The sequence below is a fragment of the Henningerozyma blattae genome, chromosome 3, assembly GCF_000315915.1.
Source record: "Henningerozyma blattae CBS 6284 chromosome 3, complete genome".
Taxonomy (NCBI): Eukaryota; Fungi; Ascomycota; class Saccharomycetes; order Saccharomycetales; family Saccharomycetaceae; genus Henningerozyma; species Henningerozyma blattae.
Genome location: NC_020187.1, coordinates 103,028 through 128,317, shown reverse-complemented (window position 1 = coordinate 128,317; position 25,290 = coordinate 103,028). Strand labels below are relative to the sequence as shown.

Sequence of the window (25,290 nt, the reverse complement as noted above, 5' to 3'; positions counted from 1 at the left end):
TATATATGAAAGATATTGTTCAGATATATGATCATTCAGTTTTATACCCAAACATGAACATAAGTTATAATCCTTGGACGTCTTATTGGAACCTTGGAAAAGGTTGACTTTTCCGGATCAGAAGTTCGAAAATATTTTTCAAACATATGTTTTTCCGGGTTCTATGAAAATTTTTAGTTTTCAAATTTCATAAAATTTTCTCGCTATACACTGTCAACTCATCTCATCTCATCTCATCTCATTAACTCGCAACCAATTAAGATCATGTAACAGTTATAAGAAAGCTGCTTAGAGTTATACTGAAGTCAATGAAACACTCCAATAGCCGTATATACTCCATTTTCTTTGAATAATGGATTCAGAACAAGTTGCTCCTTTGCAGGAGTTTGAAGAGAAACTTTCCAAGATTAGGTCTCAGATTAACTCCAAACTAGAAAATCAAAAACACGCTGCCATTATTTTGGCTGCTATTGAAGAAAATATTGCCGATCAAACGTCTAATCAAACCTCAAAAAGCATTATTAATTATACAGTTTCTCTACTTTCATTGCTAGACCAAGCTATGAATCAAGAAACAGATTCAATCAAGGACTTACAATTGGCTACTTCTACTGCATATTTGTTAGATTTAGTATTTGCACACACTCCTAAAAAACTTCTAAGATCTAAATTTGCAGAAATTTTAGGAAAAATCGCTCCTTTTATTACAAACGAATCTGCATCTGCACCACTAATTAGATCATCTATTGGATGTTTGGAATCTTTATTAATATCTGAGAATGCTCAGGCTTGGAATAATACACACGGCTTGTCAATTACACCAACCAGAGGTTTACAGGGTCTTTTGGAATTAACACTTGATCCTAGGCCAAAGGTGAGAAAGAGAGCTCAAGAAGCTGTATCAACTATTTTGAAGAACCCTCCGGCTGCACCAACTGCCGAGCACGTTGCCAGCGGCTTCATTGCCGACTTTGTTATTACACAATTATCAGCTGTTCTACATGAAGCTAAGAATATTTCAAACAAGAAATTAAGGGCCCAAAATGGTGGTGAAGAAATTAATCGTAAATTCATTCATAATCTACAGTTAGCTAGTTCCATCATCAGTACCAATCAATGGCCTTCAAATAAAATTGAAGTATTATGTGATCTATTACTTGAAGTTACTAAAAGCTCTGACCAATTTTTAATATCTTCAGCTTTCACATGTTTTGAAACATTATTTACATCTATGGCTACTGCTACATCACAATCTGGGCTGGCAGATGATAAATACGCTAGAATGTTAGATATCATCTTTTCTTTAAAGCCATCCACTAATGATAGCCACTTATCTGGCTCATGGATAGCAGTTGTTGTGAAAGGTATGGCTGCCTACAGTACTGCTGATTCAATGAAAGCTTTATTGAAGCTTCCAGATGTCTTTAATCTAATGTCTAATTATTTAGCAAGTCAAACGCCAGAAATCTCTTATAGTGCCTCACAATGCTTGATTGCTCTCATTAATCAAGCAATTCAGGATGAGTTGTTACTGGTTGAACCGGCTCAAGATAAGAATGTAGTTAAGGCTGTCGATACTACCTTATCAATAATTTCTACTATTATAACTGAATTCTTGACTGTTAAATACACTCATTGCGCCAAGGAAATTTTACGAATTTTAGCCGCCGCATTCATTAAATTCAGCCTTAGATCAGATCCTCATTTTATTAAGCCACTGAAAATTGTTGATAGTTGGAGAGTAAATGAAAATGCATTCATAGATTTGAAGAATGAGTCAGAAGTTGTTATTGGTTCAGCAATTCAAGCATTAGGCCCTGAAGTAGTTTTGACACATTTACCTTTGAACTTAGAAAATCCTACTGATGGTCAACCAGGAAGGGCGTGGTTATTACCTATTATTAGAGACTATACCAGAAATACAACCCTACAAACATTTATCTCCAAGCTAGCACCTCTAATCCAGGTATTTGAATCCAAACTCGCCAAGTTGCCAAAAGAGTCTGTCCAAAGGAAAGTTTTTGAAACAGTTATTGATCAAATATGGTCCACCTTACCTCATTTTTGTGAACTTCCTCTTGATTTAAGAGCTTCTTTTAATGATGATTTTGCTTCTGAATTATGTTCCCTAATGTATTCAAAGGTTGAATTAAGAAATACTCTATGTCATTCCTTAAAGGTATTAGTCGAAAGTAATCAATTATATGCAAACGGGGCTTTATCTAATGATATTTTATTGCAACAGCATTTTCCAATTTCTGAATCCAAGCTAAATTTAGAGTATTTGGCCACAAAATCATCAAATTTATTGGCAGTTTTATTTAATGTCTATACGCAAACTTCTCCAAATGCCAGAGGCTATATCTTAGAAACAATCGAATCTTATCTGAAAATTACTTCTAGTGAAGATCTAGAGAAAACTTTCAATAATGTGTGTGCTTTGTTAAAAAATGCATTAGATGAAGAAGTTGAATCACAAAAAGGGAAGCCACAACTTACACCTACTTTGTTAGATTTGATTGTATGCATGACCAAATATGTGCCATCTACTTCATACTCTGCTTTATTCTCTATTTTTGGTAGAACTGTAAACTCCAGGGTTGGACTGACTCAAAAAAGAGCTTATAGAATTATCACTAAGCTTTCTGAACTAGAAAGTGGTTCTGAGGCTGTAGCATCCTTTGTCTCCGATATTGAAAAGATTATAGTTGATAACACTAATACAGTCCAGACACCTGCCAAGGCGTCAAGACTTGCTTCGATTAAAACGCTCGTGGAACTACTTCCAAATGACCACCTAGACTTCATCGTCAAAGTTGTTCCTGAAGTAATCTTATGTACCAAAGATGTGAATGAAAAATCTAGAGATGCCGCTTTTGAAACTTTAATCGCTATGGGTAACAAAATGAACTCACCAAATAGCATTATTAAGCTATCTAACATTGATGGATATGATTCTCAAGCACCAAACCAGCCAGCTTCTATTGCTGAATTTTTTAAGATAATGTCTGCCGGGTTAATTGGTGAATCTCAACATATGGTAAGCAGTACTATTACTGCTTATGCTTGTCTAGTTTTCGAATTTAAAGATCAACTATCAGCTGATCTGTTACTTGAAATATATGATACTGTTGAATTATATTTGACTTCGAATTCCAGAGAAATTGCCAAAAGTGCTATTGGCTTTACAAAAGTTTGTGTATTAGGGTTACCACCAGATATCATGAGAGAAAAGATACCTAGTCTGTTGCCAAAATTATTGCGTTGGTCTAATGAACATACTGGTCATTTTAAATCTAAGATTAAAAACATTATTGAAAGATTAGTTAGAAAATTTGGTTATGAATTTATTGAAGCAAATTTCCCTGCAGAAGATTATAAGTTATTAGCTAATATTAGAAAAACTCGTAACAGAAACAAGCGTAAAGAAACTGAAGAAGAGGCAAATAATGATGCTCGTATTCCTGTCTTAAGTAATAATAAGGCATCGAAATTCTTCTCTGCATTTGATGAAGCTGTTTATGACTCATCTGGCGATGAACAAGACCTAGACGATGAAAAACCCAATAAGAGAAGCAAGAAGCCAGCTAACCAATATATAATGGAATCCGGTGAAAATCCACTTGATTTACTAGACTCTGAAACCTTAGCTCATATTTCATCTACAAGACCTAAGAAATTTAACAAAAATAACAATAAAAAACTACTGAAGAATGACGCTTTTAGCTTTGATGATGAAGGTAAATTAATAATTAAAGGCGTTGAAAAGCCAAAATCAGCTGATGAAGATCCCTTGAAATCTGTTACAAATGGTATTAATGCCTATTTAGAAGTTGTTGAGCACGGTCCTATTAGGGGACAAAGAAACAAATTGAAGTTTAGAAAAGGTTCAGATGAGGGTGATAGTGATGATGAAATATCCTCAAAACTTTTATCCAAGAAGGTTGACACTAAAAACAAAATTGGAAAGAACTTTAAAAAGGGTAATAAATTTAGACCTAGAAGGAAATTATAGGCAACTATTAAACTATATTTATAAATTAGTATAACATTATATGTCTAACTTTATATATATATATAAAAATTAATACATGTACAATAGTAATTAGTCGGGGGTATGCAAATATTTAAATACATGGCTTATAAATCATGCTAAGAGTATTTTTCTCATACTTAAAATCCATTGAAATTAAATTCATTATCGTAGGAACCGTCACCGTAGTCAAGTGATTGTCGCCTTTGGAAAGTATTGTCCATATCAGTCATTTCTGCGAACTGGGTATCTGTATCAGCACTCAGTACATATTCTTCTGTTCCCTGTAGGCCGCTGTTTGCATACTCATCAGGAACATCATCATTAACACTTATTTCTTCGTTCACCAATTTGTTTTTTAAATTATTTGAATTCGTTAATGATATATTAGTCTTGGTTTTAGCTGAATTATAGTTAGCCTGAAGTTCTGTGTCTTCTTCAATGCTATTATCTGAAGTTTCCGAATCAGAATCAGATTCATTCTTAGTTGTATCAAAAGATAAAGAAATATTATCTAACTTATTCGAAGGTTGCATGATAGGGAGTTTATTCAATAAGGTTCCTTCTATATAAGAAGTTGGTGAAGTACCTTCTGCCCTTACTCTATCTAAATATGTAGGTAAAGTATCATTACGAGTTAAACTACTGATGTGGGAAGGATCTAAGACAGAATACTTCAATCCTGTGACAGATGGAAGTTCCTCTAATTTAGATGGGCGAATACCTTTTACTTTCTTAGCCAAATTAATGCGTTGCTTTGCAAGCATTACTTTGATCCAATCATCAGTATCACCGTTTGCAATCAGCTCCTCTATAAGCTCATCATCATTGTCATCAATAGTATCCTGTATCATAGAAGTTGTTGCAATATTACCCTCTGAATTATAGTAAATAGTAGAGTTTTGAGGTTTAAAGCCAGAGTCTTTGTTCTGTAATTGATTAATATATTCTGGGACTGTGGATAGGGTTTTTAAACTATTATCGTTAGTTGCTTTTAACATTTCTGCCATAGGAAGAGCCACAGCCCGAGCATTTTTAGGATGAGTATTGTGTATACACCAGTCCCTAAAGTTTTTCATCCCAATATCACTGGGAAGATTTGGGTTTTCGTCATAAACATCAAGTGAATCATATGGTCTTATTAGGCCCAATTTTTGAAACGCCATTGATATATCTTGCAAGCTTATAGTATCATCAACATCTTGGCGTGATTGGGCTGCAAAATTGATCTCATTTATTAGAAGTTTTAAATATTGACAATAGAGATCTGTAATAACATATACTGTTGAAGGTTTTGCTCTATCAAATCCTTCAGCCTTTAAAAGTTGTAACATTGAGATCCGCAGGAGGCCAAAGTAAAAATCTCTTGAATTCGTCATATCTTAATATCTTGGTTCAGTAATAATAACTAGCAGTTAAAATGTCTAGCCAAGTAGTATTTGTTATTTTATGTATTCAAAATTATCCATAGATTTTTCTCCCAAATATATATATTCAATTATAATAGTTACTAGTCCCATCTTGAAAAGTTACGGTACGCGAATTCCGAAAAGAAAGATTTCTCATGTAGATTGCTGTGTGTAAATGCGTTTATAAATAAAAAAAAGTCTGTCTAGGGAGAAAAATAGATGAAGTAATCGAGTATAGCTATAGGTTTTTATGTAAGTTTTTTACTAAGCTTTATTTATTTAAAAATAATTATAACAGAGTAAATGCCCAATTAAAAAAAAAAAAAAAAAAAAACAAGTTTAACCTTATGATACAGACTATATATTAAGAATACATAAGTATTGAAGTACTTAAATCAGAAGAAGGCTATAAAGATAAATAAGCTTATTTTTTCTTGCTTTCTTTTTGTTTTCCCCCCTTTTTGGGTGGTATTTTTATCTTTTGTAACCTGGCCGGGAATGCTTGCCTTCAGCTTGTCCACACATAATAAAGGGATAATATCTTGATCTTTGATTCCTTTAATCAGTTCATATTCGCTTGGCCATCCCAATTCCTTATTTGAACAGTTACTATCAACCTCGCGTGAGACAAAATGGCGTAGAATTTCATTGACAGTTTTTGTTTTTTTACTAGATCCTGGCTGAATTTTGACCTTGTACTTGTATTTTAGTAGAGAAGGCCAAGGTGCAAAAATAGGAACTATATCAACCACAGTATCATTTATATCTAAGGTAGGTTTTAATTCATTTTTAAATTTATCATAGTTTACTCTTACTTTCTCATTTTGGATAAATTTTAATGTTTGCATTTGTTTTTGCTTATTAGACATTTCCTTTTTATATTCCCTAGCATGTTGTCTTTCTAGTTCCTCTTGCTCTTGCTTCTGCCTTTTTTGAATACCTTGTAAAGTCCCTAACGCCTGTAATTTCAATAGGCGTTCTGATTCATCTTGGTGAGAATATTTCTTTTTCATTTTCTTTAGTTTTCCTTTCTTACCACGAACATTCCTGTTCATATTCTCAATAATATTAGTATAATAGATTGATTCACCATTTTCTGTCGTAATGGTACCATTTTCATCGTTCAAAATGTCTTTATTTCTAGATTCTGGAGCAGAGTTTTCTTCACTATTATCTATATTCCTTTGGTATTTACCCTTTACTATACTGTTAGTATCATCTGCAGAAGCAATAGTTAGTCGATTTAGATCGTTATTCAACATTGATGTACTCTCATGATAAGCATTGTCCCCATCTTCAGCATATCTTCTTGCTTCAGCTTTTTCGTGTTCCCCATCTTCTCCAGGTCCTTCATCAGTATCCGATTCCTCTGAATCTTTGTCTGTCTTTACTTTCCAAAGAAGCCCAATACCCATAACTAGCTGAGCAGGGGGTAGTGAATGTTTTTCATTTTCATTTTTTAGTATGAATTTTCCAGGTTCTAGACAAGTATTTCCTTCTTTGTCAAATTTACTAACATTTTTAGCTTTGCACCACCAAGGACTTGAAGCTATTTTTTTACTCCAAGCTTCACTTGATGACATGCAAAATACTCCTGCTTGCATTAATGTATTTGGTGATATTTCAATCTTCTCTGGATTTTTAATCCAAACTTGGGTATCAAAAGAGTTTGACATGTAAATATCATCATCTTCAATGTATTTACTGTAGATTTGATCAGTCTCAGTACTACTTTTCCCCATCAAGACTAATATTTTCTCACTGGATATAAACCAGTGATACTTCTCAAAAAAATAAGGTTTGCGAATCTTCTTCAAAACTTCGTGAGACTCTTTTAACTTTCTTTGTAAGCTTGTCTCTATGCCTTGCTCGATATTTTTCATGGCTTTTTCTGCGTTTTCTTCTACACGTTTCTGTTTTTCTGCAGTTTTCTTTTTAGTATCGAAATACCTAGAAGCATTAGCATATGCAGAAAGGCTGAGATCAATAGAAACAATAATAGAATTCTCATTATTTTGTAATCTTTTATGCTTTGATTTCTTGCTTATTAGTGGTGAGTTCCCAATTGTGGTAACTTCTACAAAATCAGAAACGTCTTGTTCTACACTAATATCAGACTCTTCATCACTTGTATTTTCATTAGCAGGTTCATTATCACTTTCACTACAATATTCATCTTGTTCTTCTGATGAACTGTTTTCTATGCTAGATGTTTCAGATTTCAAGGGAAGGATCATATTTATTGTGTTTTCTTTTAGGTTTAAAGGTAATATGATGTTTTCAGCAACCTCATTTCCTCTTACCTGTTCGTTTTTAATCAATTTTTCGATTGTATTCCAATCCATCTGCTGATCTACCAAGCCTTGGACGGCATATTTTGTAGTCTCAATCAATTCAGTATTGGCAATGATGGCATAACCTTTTTGTTCGTTGGAAGTTTGGACATTAATTAGAGCATCAATTCTTTTCTTATTTTCTAAATGCGCATCTTCTATTTTTTTTTTGGCCTGTTCTTCCTGTGTTTGGATTTTCAAGGCATACTTGGAGGATTCAATAGTAGTAAAAAATTTATCTAAAGTCAAATTGTATGGGCCATCCACAATAATAATTTTTGAATTAGTTCTATGAGTTTCATCTATAAATGGTTCAAAGGGATTGAAAGTTTCATAGACATATTCCAGATCATCAGCGTCCCTTCCTATTACATAGTTTGGATTTTTTTTGGCAACAATATAGCCTCTTTTATTGTTTGTATTTAACAAGTTGTGATATTCATTTTCTGTATTCTTTATTACATCAAGTACAGTAGTTATCTTATCTAAAAACTCTAAACATGGCAATGATGGGTTAATGTTTGCAATTTTCAAATGTTTTTGGAGTAAGTCAGAAGATAAATGTGGTTCTTTAGTTAACAGCAGTTTATGAATGGAGAAAACTTTAAGTTTTTTCCCATTATTTAAGGGCACCGACGAAAGAGTTGTCTGATTTTGTAATTTTTTAGCCTCCTCATGGAACCAGGTTTCAAGCATCTGATAGTCGTATTGTTTAAATTCGGAATTAGCTAGGTTTTCTGATGCAGTGTCAAAAAATATACTATCATCAAACATTTCATAATCTTGTCCCACCTTATTCTCATGCTCTTTAACAACTCTTTGCAAGCTTAAAATGGTTTTGTTCTCATCCAACAAAATTACGTTACCTGCACTGAAAAATTCTAAAACCAAATAAAATAAACCTTCCGCAAATTGTAAAACTATAATTCTATCACCAGGAACTTGTCTTAATTTTGTTAATCTTTTAGATTTTAAATGTTTTCTTAATTTTATTACAAAATCGGATGGAAATTGTGGAATGTGTCTTGTAAAATCTGTCAAATGGATTCTTAATCCACAATCAACAACCACATTAAGTTTACTATCAGGTTTATTAAACTTTAACAAAAATTGTCTTTTTGTATCCGCAATATTATAAATATTCGTTAATCTGTAGCCTTCCAATTTTAAACGCAGTTCTCTCGATAAAAGCTCGAGATCTAAGGAAGTAATCCTTTGTTTCATGATAGAATGCGTAAAAACGTCTGTCTATAAAAATAATAATATATATTGCAGATTCTGATGCAACAATTAAGCATCGTAATTCAAAAAGTTTCATATATAGGTAGGTCTTAGCAAACTCCCCATATAGTTAAATATGAAAAAAAATTCGAACTGAATGTGTAACTATTTCCGACTTAGCGACGGGCACCTGCCGAGTAGTATTTTTGGCAAAAAATTGAGTTTAGCTGAAAATACCTTGTCACTAAGCAATATAGTTTTAGCTGTTTAAAGAAAAGTTTACGGTAACTGTATCCTCCATTATTTTGAAGAATTGTACAGCTACAGATTTGATTCTTATGATATTTACAAAAGACTATCTTAAAACTTAATAAAAATATTGATTATTTATAGATGGCGTATTAGATAATATGTCACATTCAATAAACTACTATGTAAACTAAAACGTACTTCGATTGTCCACTGTTTTTCACACTTGAAGTTTTTTATCCAGAACCGATCCATAAATTTTATCTATGTGTAAAAATACTGTCATTACACTATTACGTCACTGCTTATATTTTTTTTCGATTTTTTATAATATCTGAAATTAAGGTGAAATTATTATTTCTGTGAACTAGCAATATACGTCTAATTTACTTTGCGTGTTAAAATATTATTTAATTAAAGTTTATTGTACGATTGTCAAACTTAAAGATTTGTTTTTTTACGAATAATTATGTAGTGATTACTTTTGATTTATAGTTCTTAGGAAACAGGATGTCTTTACGGGCAATATCTGAGTCGATTCCATATTTTACTACTGGCTAGGTTAACTAACTACTAGACTTTGTATATTGAGGAAGAAATAACTTTATTTTCAAAAGTTTTAAGTAAATCTATGAGCAATTTATTTAGTTATATTTTTTTTTACATTATTGAATGTTTGTTTAAAGAAGTAATTCAATATTACATCAAAAATATCATTATTAAATAATGTCAGACTCTCTTAAATTCCAGTAAAAAATTAAATAAAAAACTACTCTAAGATATTGGAATGTTATTCATGCAGTATCTTGGTCATTCTCTTTTACATAAAATTAAATAACTTTAAGAGAATGATTTTAATAAGGCACTAGGGAATATTAATGCCTTTTATATACATAAAACTGGGGAGTAATATCTACGTAAAAGTTCAGCAATGTGTTTAGGGGCTTACTTAATATGATGGCATTGTTTAAATAAAGTAAACCTCTTAATATGTGTAGACCTTAGTATTGTGATTCAAAAGAGTTAGATATTGATTGTCAGTAATAATAAGGTAAAGTTACTGGAATTGAAGAGAGTCTGGCATTATTAAATAATGAATTTTGATGTAATTTTGGATTACTTCTTTTATATACTCTATAAACATCTATATTTATTTACAAAATATGCTCTTTATATAGTAATCTAAAACAAGCATCATTGATAATTGTCCTTTAACTCTAAAGAATATTTCCCTTATTTAACTAATACCTTAATTATGAACCACAAAACAGGCATGTGAAAATTAAACACTTAATAAAAATGTCTTTTTACGAAATAATTAGAAAATAATTATATTATTTTCCAGCAAAAGTCTATTGGTTCTCTAAAACTATATATGTCATTATGTAATTATAATGAGAAATATTTCTTAAATAATGTTTTTGGGTATTGTCTGAAAAATACATTTATTTAGTATTTGCTGGAATATGCTTATATCATTTTCTATTAAGTGGTAAAAGACTTTTATCACGTGACTTATTATTTAAAATGTGTTTTTCTTTTTATATCGAAAAACACTATTTAAGAAATATATTCATTTTAGTTATAGTATTTACTATATATTTCTAAATAAAGTAATCGTCTTTACATCTTAAACAATGTCTAACTCTTTTGAATCCCAGTAGTATTTTACAATCTACCATAGCAGATGGATCCAAATAGTTTATTCCTATTTCAATTTCAACATAAAAAAAATAAATACATCTAAGGGTGTGTGGTCTAGAGGTATGATTCTCGCTTAGGGTGCGGGAGGTCCCGGGTTCGAGTCCCGGCTCACCCCTTTTTTATAGAACAGCAAAATGTAACTGTAACAATTTTAAGCTTTGCTACTCCCAATAGTACATCTTTTTGCTGCTAGTTTAATACCAACTGTTTATTTAACTATACAATTTTATACCTGTGCCTATGTAAGTTAAGCATTATTATTATTACGTTCCGATTTGTTCACTATATACTTCCATCTTTTGTATCTCGTCCTTTTTGTTTTTCTGTTCCTTATTCCTTTGTTCTAGCTTAACCCTCCAGTCTATTCCTTTAACTTTGGATTCTTAAATAGAATTTATGTTTATGATTCATCTGCTTGTTGATTCACAAGTTTATTTTTTTATTACCTGGTCTCTATATGTACACGTGACTAGGGTAACTTTTGCTGCGAATTATCACATTATCTACTTAATAATTTTTTTGTTGGTCCTGGCGTTACTAAGTATAACTACTTATGAACTTGTATATAATAAGTCTAGGACCTGACTTGAAACGTGGATGATATACAATGGTATTAGTTTCCCGATTCTTAATTTGAATGCCTGTTATCTCTTATTTTATTATTTCTTTTCTTCCTCCGTAAGTTCTCTATTTGCTTACTGAACCTTCATCTTCATGTTTATATACTTTGTAGGTCTCATTGTAGCTCGTTTCATCTCATCTTGACAAGAATGTTGGTATTACGTGGTTCCAAAAATAACTACGATATATATTAATAATGAAGAGTATTATGAATGTTTATCACGTGACTGGAATGAGCGACAGAATATAGATTTCTATAATATCTACTTAAGTCACGTAATATGGAAAACTAGCAAAGTTGGACTGTTTGAGAATATGAATATAAGAACATCTGATATGCAAGTAGAACAATTGAAGAAAGTCTAGAGTTAGGAACACAACTAACGAGGTTGAGTTTCTAAGTCTAGAGGAAAATATTAACATCTTTGTTAGCATAGAGCGACATGGTGTATAGCTTATAGTTACATAGAACAACTTAAATACCTTAAAGAAGCTACTTCAGTAGGCAATGCATCAATTTAACCGAACGGTTATAGGTCAGGAGGCACAAAATTGTGATAAGACCCGTGAAAGTCTTTATTAGCGTTCCAGCAAGGGCCTTCTTATTGATCTGATACTTTGTTTTATGTTTCTAGGTATTGCTAAGTTTCAGTATGAAAAAACCAAAACATAGGCAAGATAAAAAGCACAAAAATCATCCTTTCCTGTAGAATTTTTGGGTTATAATGTAATTCGAGCCCAAAATATATGGCATAATCAATAGATTTAAAAGAAGAGTTCCAATAAAGATGAAGGCAACAGCTTATTAATAGCCAGTAATAATATAGTAATATCACCGTATGTGTACCAAACACGTGTGTGGATTTTATCAGATAATTTTGTTGTTGGGCGCACCTGTAGCAAAGATAGAGTATATTGGTAAGCAGTAGCATCTTAGAAATACGAGCCAGAAATCTTTTCTCAGCTTCTAATATAACGTAAAAATCATTGACAAAGAAGGGTAATATTTATGGATCGAAAATTTATCCTTGCGCTCAAACATGAATTACTGTTTAATGTTTCTTTGTCCTAGGAAAATCAATAGTCTTGGAAGATCGGTAGTGCTAAAATCATACTTAAAAGAGTACTTTCAGATGTTTCATTTAGCCTAATAACTTATATATAATAAACTCTTAAACTTGATCTGTCTATATTTATATACGATACTGGATAAGTTAAATTCTGTGTCTGAGTTGTTGGGTATGTTTCTGACGATAAAGATAATACAACATTTAGTAGTATATCACTCCTAGTGACTAAAGTATTTTTCAATAAGACGTAATAATCCTAAAATATTTGTATATTAATAAACACAAATATTACAAAAATCATTGATTGCTTAAACTAGAATTATTCTATGTTTTGCACTTCCATGCTTTTCGATCCAGGACAAAAAAAATTGGAACAATTTTTATAAATTGATTTACTACTGTGTATTAAATAACTTTTCCAGTATTTAGATTTAGTTCTCTGAATCTTTTATGTTAAGTTTCTATCAGTTAGCCTTTTTTGTTAGTTATTAACTGGATTAGCTTAAACATCATTCCATAAATATATATATATGTGTGTGTGTGTGTGTATATTTATATGATCAAGGTGAGTAAATTTTGACAACTATCAATATATTAAATATTTTTAAGCATAAAATTTCTTTGCATTGTTCCTATTAGCTCCAGCTATCATATAGAGAATTTCCTTTTTCTGGTTATTTCAGTATTTAAGAGACCTCCTACTTAGAAAAATAGGAATAAAAAATATGCATTCAGACGATATATGGAAATGTAATCTAAATTGCCAGAAAAAAAAGCTGGTAATTTTTGGTTTGGACATGAATTACCTTATAGCCTTCAAAAATTAAATATTTTTTTTTTAGTCTGTCTAGTAAGTTTATTCCAGAACTAATAATTGGTTAGCTTTGGAACTATGTTTAGTATCCTCTATAGTTTTAAACTCATATACTAAATTGCTAAAGAATGAATAATCTAATTGGTCTTTTAGCAATAGATTTGTTTTCATGTTATTGAATTCTATTATTTCTACACAGTATCACTTATGAATAAAGGCTGGGAATTTTCAGCAACTTTCATAGGGTTCAACATTTATTTTTTTATTGTAAAATATTTAATTCTAATTTCTTTATCCTTGTAAAATAAAAACAACAGAATTTCTATTTCTATCTGAGAGTTCTTATTATATTAATGAAAAGCATAAACCACCTAATTTAAACAGTTTTACGGAAATTTATGCCTAATACTTCGTATATATATATATATATATATATATGTATAAAACTGAACTTGTATATATCTTGCTTTATGTAAATTTATTTTGTGAAATATTCAATTCTGAATCTTACTGGCTCAAGATTATTTAAATCTCTCAAGGTTTTTGTAATACCCAAATCATCTTAGTGTGTGTTTTATTTCTTTAAACAGCACGGGAGGAATGTAGGTATTTCATAGTTACTTTCAGAAGTCCACTTTTCAGTATATCTTACTTCCGGAAAAAAAGTTCATAACTGCAAATTCCATAGACAGACTTAGTTAATGAGCAATAGCATGATTTTCAGAAGGGCATGGTGGAAGTATTATTAATTACATACTGTTATTAATAAAAGAGTTCAAAAGTATGAATTATATCAAATGTAGAATTCTCAGAGTAAATTCTAAATTCTTCCCAAAAGATTCCTTATAAACTACTCTCGATTTTTATTAATGTTGAGTAGACCTCTCTGGGCATTCTGTATTGAATAATACCCGCATAAACAATGCAATTTCTTGCAATGTTTTTTAAAGCTACTATTTGTTGTTTTTTCGCAGATGATTGATAATCGCTGTTATCTATTTTTTCAATCAAGGCAGAAATGCATTTCATTACCATTATTAGTAATACCGGAATATTTTTAATAATGTTATTATCTAGATTTAAAAATTCTTGAGCTTTTGTTCTAGCAGATAACGCATCTCCAAATGGTAATAAATCCATTTCTTCTACATGACTTAAACAATTCTGCCACTGTCTAAAAAGAAATAATTTTCTTGCATCAGCTAGACGTAATAGTAGAATACAAGTCTCTTTATTTTTATAATGAACCTTTTTTGAGATTTCCAAATTGTCACTATACATGGACAATAGTCTCTGAGCCAATAATATAGGATTAGTATTGGGGTTAGAATTCTCTGTGACTAAAGGTTTGTTTAATCCAGTATTGCTTAGCATGTCACTTAGTAACTTGTTAACAGACTCCACAACAATGTCATATTCTTCAGATAATTGATAGAGTAGTAAGCTATCATGAATTCTGCCACCCTCATCTGCCCTTCTAGCCGCTGGTTCTGTAATTGAATGCAAAAAGTTCTCTTTATCTCTTAAGTAGAGCAGTGGTTTTCTCTCTTCTAAAATACCTGGAATTCTTGTACCATCTCTATTTATTTTACCCAGCAAAATAGTAAATTCTCTAGAATCTAATATTAATTCAATGATAGCTTCATGGCAAACACTGATTGGATTAGCAGTATCATCTAGGGCAAGTAGAATAAGGTATTCAGCAGCAATTCGAGGGTCTGAATATTTAAATGAATGAATGTAGTTTCCTAATATCTTTGAAAAACTAAACACACTTTTAGAAGAATTGGATATGATGTTGTCATCAGAAACCTTATTTGAGGGTTGGTGAGTTTTTAATAATCCATGATTGACTAATCCAAGAGCCAGATGCACTGCATCAATTTCACTTATTGTATACATATATTCAATAGCAGATTCATAAAGGCCAGAAAGTAGTAATGATTGAAAATAAAAATTATTCAAATTCTTGGTACCGTAGGACAATATGATATTCTGGAAATCTTCCAGAGAATATTTCTCGTATATAGGCTCATTATCGGATATGTTATCTTTAATAAGCATAAAATGGATCCATAGCCAATCTTCAATATTTAAAGTGATAGTAGAGATATTTTTTCTGGTTAAATCACATCTTCCGATAACTTTATAGACAGCTAATCGGTATGGATCACCATCTAACGAACATTTAATGTATTGGTTGTACTCGTTATGTAGTTGAGATGCATAGTGGTCTGGTAATTTATGATTATCTGAGGAAACATATGCTCTTATGTATTTCAAGAATGAGCCTTCTACTTTTTTGAAACAAGCTTTATTATTTGTGGCAACCTCTAATGCTTCTTCTTTCAACCCAGCTCTTAATAAGTAGAATATAAGTGCCCAAATTGGAACACCGTTAACAATAGTCATATTTGGAAACTTCCATGTGTTGGTATTGTTATTTTTTAGTTTAATGTCAATAAACGATTTAATTTTATTCGTATTAGTAGGCAGTCCTTCCGATAAATTTCTAGAGTATAAGGTATTCACATAATCTAAAAATTGTTTCTCTAAATAATTCTTACCACTGCGTACAATGTCATCAGATCCCTTAACAGTGCTAATAATCTTCCAACTTTCAAATATTTGTCGATTCTTAGAATCATTAGAAGTTGTGATCATAGAGATAATTTCTTCATCTAAAGAGAAGGGCTCATTAGCCTGCCTAGCATTATTAAATCGATGTATAATCTTAGCATATCTTTCGAATTTTTCTCTAATTAGGAAGTTTTCATTTACATTCAATTTAGAATGTCCCTTATTCTGCAAAATATTATTACCAGACGATCCCCATATAGGTTGTTCAAGAGTTGGGATAACTTCTTTAATCTTATCCTTTTCATTAACGTTTATACCAAAGTTTTCATAAATATCGTATTTTTGGCTACTCAATTTAAATTTAATGTTGGATGCTAAGAAACTATGAAAATCGTTAGAGGCTTCCATCAAAAGATATTCGATCGAAGATAGGACATTTTCATCTTTTTTTAATTTTAGATATGTATCTAATTCCCCGTCGTTATTTTCTAAAACTGTTTGCTCCAGAATATTTGATGATTGTAAAATCTTTACTGATGAGTTAATATCAGATACCCTTAAACCACCACCAGCCAAAAGGTAATGAGCTTTTGTTAAATCAGATTTTGAGCCATCAGAGGACCTCAATTGCTGAGCTCGCTTTTTAATTTCATTAATGCTAAGCTGAATGTGGCCTAAGCCGGATGTATTTGTTGGAATATCTTTTGATGCATCAATTAATTCATTCAATATTCTTATATTATCTTTAGTGCTTTGATTAGTGGTGAGCTCACCGTCACGTAAAGGCGGAGAATATTCTGTCATGTAGTGCTTGGATATGTCTGTAAGTGATCAATTTACTATTTTTAAGCACTTTATAATTTTTAAAAATTTTCTTGAGGCCGAGTTTAGATCTTTTTTAATTTAAATAGAATTGAACAAAAAAATACAATACGAGCACCCTCTTAGAAGCAGAGATTTTTATTCACTTCTTTGATTCCTATAAGAATATTGAGAATATATATAAATAGGTCTTCGCTTATATACAACATATCCATAATTGTATATCTTATTATTATTTAGATAAGCGTAAGCTTGCAAGAGCTTAGTTATTTTTTCTTTTGCCAATTGTATGCCACCTCGTAAAATTATTGAATCCATTATATTCAGGAACTAAAAGATTAAGTTGACATTTTCCAGCCTAACTGCAAATGGCCAAAGCGGTATTAGAGTTATTGTCAGGGGAAATTCATTGTCCTCACCCACTAGTAAGCAATAATCGATTTGAATGCAAAATAAAAAATATAAATGAAATGTACTCTATGTAATCTAATATACAGAATTCTATCATAAGAATATAATTTAAATAGAATTACGTTATTTTGTCTGGGCTACTCATGCAAAGGAAACAGACTTCTTGGCCTTCTTGAGATCTTTTGCTTTTAAATCAGCTTCTTTGGCGGCTTTTTCTAGTTCACGTTTGTTTTTTCTACGCAATGACCTTGCAACAGATGATTTTTTTTAATTTCATCCTTCTTCTCCTCTAACTTATTCTGTTTTAGAGATTCTCTTTCTTCAATTTCTTTTCTTTTTATTTCACGTATTTCTTCTAATCTTCTAGCTTTTTCTAATTTGCTCTCGTTGACATCATCATATTTATCTCCAATTGTTTTAACCAGTCTATTCATTGCCAATAAATCATGATCATCCACAAACCTTTTACCTTTCTTACCTCTCCTAATTTTTACACCGGGGACAATGGCCCTGTTTAAAGTAGGAATGTCTAATTCTTTGTCTGTATAGGTTCTAGTTTTTTTTTTAGCACCATATAATCTAGCTGTCGCTTGCTCTTTACTAACTTGTAACTTACTTGGTTTTTTAAATTTTGATCTTTCAGTTAAATGAGGAACATTAGCTAATTGATTCCTAGCTTGTGAATCCTGGAATACTTCTGGCCTTACTTCTCTCTTCAGATTTTGACCCTTCTTGTTAGATTTCTTTGCGGACATGTTTTATCTTTGAAGAGTTGACCAAGAATTTATCGGCAGATGAAGCTACGTAGCAAAGAAAGATAATTACTTATTTGCTAGAGCCTTAAATAGTTTATTAACTTTATATCATGAAAATGAGATGAGGTGCTAAAATGCTATAAAGAGTGGATCATTCAACAATATATAAAATTTTTCGGAAAATAATGTTACCCCGAGACATAAAAATTTTTGTTCAATTGAGTCTTCATTGAGCTTATATAAAATGCTAATAAAGCAAAGATATCAGAATTACTTCAGAATTAATTCAAACTTATTTCAAATAATATTAGGGGAAAAATATTCTGCTGTATATCAACGAAACATTTTAATTTTAAAATGAGGCTTCTATTTTTAACCTTTAGGTTTTACATCTTTAATATTGAATTGAATACATATTATTTAGTAAAAAGCTATAAATCTAAATGAAAATAGAGCTAAAACTTCTTAAATAAATCAATAGAATATTGATGTGAGCAGCATCTTAATAGCATTCTCAAAAGACTGAAAATTATTTTACTAGCAGCACGTCTTATTTCTACAATATTATCTTTATTTTCAACTGATATTATCCGTTCGGAACACATAGTTAATATAAAATTTAATGTAGACATTTAGGTACTTACATATATGTTATTTCATGAACATTTTATTAATATATTTATAATACTAAATATAAAACTACATAGTAGATTAAGATACAAATTTTATTAAATTTAAATATTATTTATTTAATATTCTCTTTTTAATTAACAATATATTAAAAGTTTACAATATTTGTCATGTGATAAATCCAATTTTCGAAGCAACTTTGTCCCAAAATCATGTTATAAAATTCTACATCTACGTTTTTACAAGGAGTAGATATCTTGTATTAAGTGTTATGGTATTAAAATATCTGATATTGTTATTCATATAAAATATTTATTTTCATCAAATCAGAAATGTACCATAATTTTAAACTAGCCTTTATTGATTAAATTTTGTAATACACCGATTCTATTTTAGTAGAACTATTTAAAACTGTTATATCTATATATAGATAGATAGATAGATAGATAGATAGTTGGTTAGATAGATAGTTGGTAAGATAAATAGAAAGGTAAATATTAGTTATTATTCCTCCATCCTTTTTTAGTTTCAAAATTTTTATTGACTGTTTCTACTGACTCCATAACAGGTCTATCTGACACCTTTTGATAATTGCCAACAATTTTGCCTTTGCCATCACCTAAGTTAATTCTTGTCTTATTTGGAAATTCCTGGGTTGTAGTTGGTAAAACATCTTCAAAAATTTGAGCAATTGTTGCTTTAGTTGAATATTTTAATACTAAAGAACTAATGGCTTTTCCATATTTAATGGCTTTATAATCCTCTAAATTAGGTTGAGACCAATTCATTTCTGGAAATTTACAATCGTATAATATCAATGGAACATCGCTAGCCATATCGTAGATAGGCTTTCTAGGAGTCTTCTCAATATCCAGCATTAAATTTATTAACGAAGGCTCTTCTAATCCCTGGCCAATTAGGAAAAGAATTGCCATCATACAACGTACCTGGTGCCACAGAAATGCTGAGCCTACTAAATCGAAGCAATAGAAATCTCCATTGATAGGTAATATATCCGCACTAATAATAGTTCTGTTGTAGTTTGTGATTTGCTTAGAGCCATCTAATTTACAGAAATTTCTAAAATCATGTTCACCTTGATAAAGTTTGGCTGCTATTTTCATTTTTTCAATGTCCAAATTTTTCTTTCGAATAAATACTTGTAGTGACGACTTGTAACAACTAAACCTAGCATTAAAGCCACTTGGAGGTCTCAAGCAAACTGCAGATATTCTAATATCCGCAGGAAGAACTTGGTTTAAGATATCAACATAATGGATCTCATCAGAATCTTTTAATGGGTTTAGTTGTTCTTCATTGGACAAATTTGATCTTACATTTAATGATATAACTTGGCTCATGGCACTAACACCTTTATCCGTTCTACCACATCTACTAAAATTATAATCCTGTGGAGACATTGAGGGGACTAATTTGCATTTATTCATGGCCTCCAAAATTGTTCCTTCTACTGTTGGAAGAGGGGTGTAGTCCTTTTGAATTGCTAGTCCATTATAATTCCAACCCAAATATGCAAACTTTAATGCAATAAATCTTGTGTGATATTTAGAGAAGTCAAACTCCTTTTGGCGTTTCTGTTTTTTTGATGACTTTAAAGAACTTAAGTCATTACTTTTTCTTTTTTTTAATTGTTTTTCAAGTTTATTGGAAGTGTTTTCGTTATCTTCCAGCTCTAACAACTTTTTAACTAATTGCTCCTTAGTCCAACCCTTATATTTTGCAGCTTCTAGGGTTGATGAAACCTGTTTACCTTTTGATTTAAAGAGATTGCTAATAAACTCCATTTCAAGTAGAGATGCCAGATAATCTGTTTAATAATCGTATGAAAATTTCAAATCAGTCTAATGTTACAACAGCCAAATAGAACTTATTAAAATATACCAGAAAACTAGTAAGTAAAACAAAAAATTTAATACTTAATATCAGTGATCAAATTTTAACTCGTTTTAAATATTATTTTATCGCCAGATCTGTACAATTTTTAAGTCTGTTTATATTATTTCCAATGGGGCCCATCAGAGGAAAGTTTTTCGGAAGACCGAATTATGTTTTTGATACATTAGTACACCACCAATATCTTAATAGAAATAAAATTTATGCTATTTGTATTTTCTCATAAGAACTATTTGGTAGTCTTATACAATAAATAATAAGGACAGAAAATATAAAATCAATTAATTCTTATAGAATATCACTTTTATGTGTAAATATTTATCTTCTGAACTTAATCGTATTTTTCGGAATTATGTATTTTGAGTTAAAATAATGACAAAAATTTTGATCATTCTTTAAGTAGAGCATCATATTTTAAACATTTTACAGCTTAGTTCTAAATTTTTATCTAATTATCATATTTTAAAAATTTATGTAGTAAAAAATGGCTTATATATTTTGTAGATATTAATCTTAAGAAACTTTAAGTTATTTTTAACAGCTATTAGTAATTTATCGGCGTTATAAGTTCTGCTGTCACTAGAGTCCGACTAGACTAGAGAATACTCCTTTTAGTTGATAGCATATTATTATTATAAAAGCCTCCTCCACGTCTGAGTAGTAATAAAAAATGTACATAAAAAAACATAAAAATACAAACTTATAATCGATTTTAGGTTCGCCATTTATACATTTTACTTCTGAACACGAAGATATAATTCATGGGCGATAGTAGCTTAAGGTATAGTTTGCCTGATTAAAGTATTAACGAGGTTATAATAAGTTATAGAAGCTTATTACCCATCAGATTACATCAATTGTACATTATATAACTCTGACCAGCGGTCGTACTGTTCAAAATATTGTTGCTCATAGTTTAATTCTTAGTTAAGTAATCTGTTTGAATAATTATTATATTATGATTATAAAAAATCTCCTTGCTTCTTTCGAAAGGGAATATATAATATATACAGGATATACCATGAACAGTTATAAACTTTTGGAATATTTTCGTGGTAATTTATACCCCAAAAAATGGGCAGATCCACCATCAACGAATTGATGGTCTGATATTAAAATAGAACCTATCACATCCTAATACCTTCTTAATATCACTACTTGGGTATATTTAGTAGTGAGGCCACGTATGCTTAATGCATGTTGGATTATTTATTATATTAAGTTGTTATTAGTTGTTGTATAAAGCCACAATTACGACTAAATTCATACTTTATTAGCTGTTAACACAAACCCACGACTTATGACACATAATGCCACAGCTCTGACAAACTCATGGATTACCTAGCTGGGATTTTTATTGATTGATTGCACATTATTCTCAGATATTATTCGTAATACAGTGGTCGTAACTTGTTTTACTTATAAAATCTTCAATCTTTAGTGACATCAATAGTTTTGTTTTATTTAAATAATAATTCATTATTGCCAGAAAAATAATTAATTTTTAATATTAATGTTTTGTAATTGGTTTTGTATCTTGAAATATTTTACTGTCAAAATGACATTATATTTCATTATTTTTATATTTTTTCAAAAATATCTTTAAAATATAAATATAAATAAATTATTTCCATGTATCTTGATAGACTTCCATGAACCATATAGTTTTTGGCCAATGGGAATATAGTCAATACATAAATTTTTTTAATATTTATCAATGAATAAGTAATTATAAATCTGGTTTATTTGCTCTATTATTTTATAATTAATTATTGTACGACATTTAAATCCTTTGTATTGGTATTATTGTAAGTAATAATTTAAAGAATAATTATCTTTTAATTAGTAATTAAAAATATAGAAACTCCCTGCTCTTTTGAGTAGGAATAAAAATAAATAAAATACAAAAATTCGATGTTGAATAAAAGGTTAGTAATATACATATTTTGTTTTTGGATAAGAGAAATCATTTCATTGTTGTCAATAGATGAAAATTTTTTCAACCAATTAACCTCACAATCGTTGTACGTCTCTCTTAGTTTATATCCTTTAGTAGTTGCATGATGTTACTCCAGGGATAATGAATTATCCAAATGAGGTTTTTATTAGCAACCTATATTCACGTTATACTCTCTTTTATCCTGGAACAGTATATTTACTGCTTTAGGTATAAAGAAAAATATTTAACAATTATAAGCACTTAAAAATAAATAAATGAATAAATAAATAACTAAATAAATAATACATACTGTAAAAAATACTTAAAAAAATGTAAATGTAGTTAAAATAATCTACGTTTTAAGAAGACAGATAAGGTAATTAATTAAACTGAAAGTAGTAAAAAAACTAAGCAATACAATTTAAAATTCACCTTTAAATTGGATTACTTCATATCAAGTCGGTATCAGAATTTTGTGGGTTAGTTAGAGCTTTGTAAAGCTACTTTTGTATTTTAATATTATATATATATGTATTTATGATAATTTATAGATATATCTCCTATTTATGCTTTGAACGGTATTATTTCTAGTATTATCGCTTAATTTCTTATATCATATTCTACTAGACAGATAAACCATTATTCATATCTAATATATGCTACATTTAATTTGCTAAATTATACAGAGTCCTGCAATTTTAAAAGAAAAAAATCTACTGGGATTCAAGAGAGTTAGACATTGTTATACAGTGTTTAAGATGTAAAGACGATTACTTTATTTAGAAATATATAGTAAATATTATAACTAAAATGAATATATTTCTTAAATAGTGTTTTTCGATATAAAAAGAAAAACACATTTTAAATAATAAGTCACGTGATAAAGTCTTTTACCACTTAATAGAAAATGATATAATCATATTCCAGCACACCCTTTTAACAAACTTTTTATCATTCTACCTGACCATACACGATCCTTACATCTTGCGAACTCCCTCTTCAGTCTCCACAAGGTTGGTCAATGGTAGTAAGTTTTGTGGAGTAATGTTACCTTCCATGATTTTACTTAGGTTCTTGAAATCAGTTGGGCTGACCGGTTTTGTTAATGGATCGGCCACATTCTCCAATCCATCAATTTTTCTTAGAAAGGTGGACTTGTCCTTTAGTCTTTCTTTTAAACGACCAATTCTGATTCCAAGGAACTTTGTTCTACCTACAATATATGGTTTTTTAAGCCATTCTATTACAGGTTTAGAATCCGTAATAATATTAATTTTAAAATTTTTCTTAAATAATTTTTCTAACTTGAACTTTAAATGTAGAACTAGTTTTTCACCTTTGTTTAGAGCATCTAATTCACATTCTGCCGAAGAGTCACAAACAATTGATGATTTGTTTGAAAACCCAAACATAAATGTGTTTCCAAACCATATTATACCCCCAATTCTTGATTTTACATCATATTCTGATCCTAATGAAGCATCAGTGATTACTGTGATCTCATCAGGCTGTTTCTTTTCTCTTTTCATTACTACATTGAGATCCCTTTTCACATAAGTATATTTAACTAATCTATCAACAGTTTTAATTACTTTAGCATGTGGATATAATGCAAATCTGGTAATCTTGCTAACTGCAAATTCCAGATCCAGCCTACCTCTTGTTCTTAAGTAGTTTAGCTTTCCAATAGATTTTTGTATATACTTAACCTTCTCTTTGTATTCAGTCTTATTCATTAGAAGTGTATCTTCATTTGGATTTAAATTATATTCACTAAAGTGAGGTGTTAAATCTTTCTTTTGTTCTGTTGTTAAGTTATTCTCATATTCTTTCAGTTTTAGTAGTGGAAAATCATCATTAAATTTGTCAATGTATGATTTCATACTCAATGTAACGATTCCTTTATTCAAGTCATACTTCAAGTCTATACCTAAAATATCTGTTTCTAATTGTTTTTCTTCATTCATTATTCCAATAACTTTTAATTCAAATGTATTCTTAAACATTTCTATTATCTCATCTTCATCAAATTCAAAATTTCTAGTAGAACCTATTTTAGATGTAACATTAGCTTTAAATCGTGCAATAATGGTTTCTTCTGGATTACTCTTCTGTTGCGTATTTACTGAATAATCAGGGATTTTAAAGTTTGTAGTGGTAATTACTCTATTTTCATTAGGTATATAAAAGAAATATCCAAAACTCTGTGGATCTTTTGACAAAACCACTGCTTGTAAGCTTGGTGCAGATGTTTTCTTAGATTTATGATTCCATATCGTAGCTGGAGCTCCAAAAGGTAAAAAATTACGTAATATTATCTTAACAGGCAATTCGGATATTACATTTAATGGTGCATCTTTAGTAATCTTATTATATGTACAGTTTCTCATTTCCGCAGATACCCTTAGCTGCATAGTGCCAAAATTTAAGTGATAATTTAGCTTGTAACAGTAGTGTTCTAGTATCCGTTATAATTGTTCGAATTGCTCTTTCTGCTCTAGCATTAGCCGAGTGATCTTGAGTTGAGGTAAATCTTAATTGAATCCTTTTTTCTCAGCTAATTGTTTCAAGTTATTATTGGTAAACTCAGAGTCTCTGTCTGTAATAAATTCTTGTATTGCTACAGTAGGTAGGTGATTTAGTCTTAAGTGAGCCTCTAAAAGTGATATTTTAGAAGATTTTATTATTCTTACTTTTTTATTTGTAATTTCATTTGTATATTCTGCAATTATTTGCTTACTATGAACCCAAATTGTATGATCCATAATTTTCTTTGGTATATTTA

General features: G+C 30.2%; 7 protein-coding genes and 1 non-coding gene across 8 annotated transcripts; 2 read left to right on the top strand and 6 right to left on the bottom strand.

The window, feature by feature from the left end:
• Positions 1 to 352: 352 nt before the first annotated feature.
• Positions 353 to 4,015, top strand: RRP12 (mRNA-binding protein RRP12; the record flags this gene model as incomplete). The annotated part of the gene is made up of 1 exon (XM_004179350.1): positions 353 to 4,015. One exon carries the CDS (start codon positions 353 to 355, stop codon positions 4,013 to 4,015), a length of 3,663 nt encoding a protein of 1,220 aa, XP_004179398.1.
• Positions 4,016 to 4,173: 158 nt separating this feature from the next.
• On the bottom strand, positions 4,174 to 5,412 carry TAF3 (Taf3p; the record flags this gene model as incomplete). The annotated part of the gene is made up of 1 exon (XM_004179349.1): positions 4,174 to 5,412. The coding sequence occupies one exon, from the start codon at positions 5,410 to 5,412 to the stop codon at positions 4,174 to 4,176; it is 1,239 nt and encodes a 412-aa protein (XP_004179397.1).
• A 425-nt stretch (positions 5,413 to 5,837) lies between these two features.
• RQC2 (Rqc2p) lies at positions 5,838 to 8,999 on the bottom strand (the record flags this gene model as incomplete). Its single annotated transcript, XM_004179348.1, has 1 exon — positions 5,838 to 8,999. One exon carries the CDS (start codon positions 8,997 to 8,999, stop codon positions 5,838 to 5,840), a length of 3,162 nt encoding a protein of 1,053 aa, XP_004179396.1.
• Positions 9,000 to 10,992: 1,993 nt separating this feature from the next.
• TBLA0Ctrna6P lies at positions 10,993 to 11,064 on the top strand. Its single transcript has one exon. It is a non-coding gene; the product is annotated as a tRNA-Pro (tRNA).
• A 3,233-nt stretch (positions 11,065 to 14,297) lies between these two features.
• On the bottom strand, positions 14,298 to 16,838 carry NIC96 (linker nucleoporin NIC96; the record flags this gene model as incomplete). The annotated part of the gene is made up of 1 exon (XM_004179347.1): positions 14,298 to 16,838. The coding sequence occupies one exon, from the start codon at positions 16,836 to 16,838 to the stop codon at positions 14,298 to 14,300; it is 2,541 nt and encodes an 846-aa protein (XP_004179395.1).
• A 644-nt stretch (positions 16,839 to 17,482) lies between these two features.
• LOC1 (Loc1p) lies at positions 17,483 to 18,022 on the bottom strand (the record flags this gene model as incomplete). Its single annotated transcript, XM_004179346.1, has 1 exon — positions 17,483 to 18,022. One exon carries the CDS (start codon positions 18,020 to 18,022, stop codon positions 17,483 to 17,485), a length of 540 nt encoding a protein of 179 aa, XP_004179394.1.
• Positions 18,023 to 19,149: 1,127 nt separating this feature from the next.
• Positions 19,150 to 20,457, bottom strand: DEG1 (pseudouridine synthase DEG1; the record flags this gene model as incomplete). Its single annotated transcript, XM_004179345.1, has 1 exon — positions 19,150 to 20,457. One exon carries the CDS (start codon positions 20,455 to 20,457, stop codon positions 19,150 to 19,152), a length of 1,308 nt encoding a protein of 435 aa, XP_004179393.1.
• Positions 20,458 to 23,482: 3,025 nt separating this feature from the next.
• Positions 23,483 to 24,919, bottom strand: TBLA0C00570 (Ty1/Copia family ribonuclease HI; the record flags this gene model as incomplete). Its single annotated transcript, XM_004179344.1, has 1 exon — positions 23,483 to 24,919. The coding sequence occupies one exon, from the start codon at positions 24,917 to 24,919 to the stop codon at positions 23,483 to 23,485; it is 1,437 nt and encodes a 478-aa protein (XP_004179392.1).
• Between the last annotated feature and the right edge of the window lie 371 nt (positions 24,920 to 25,290).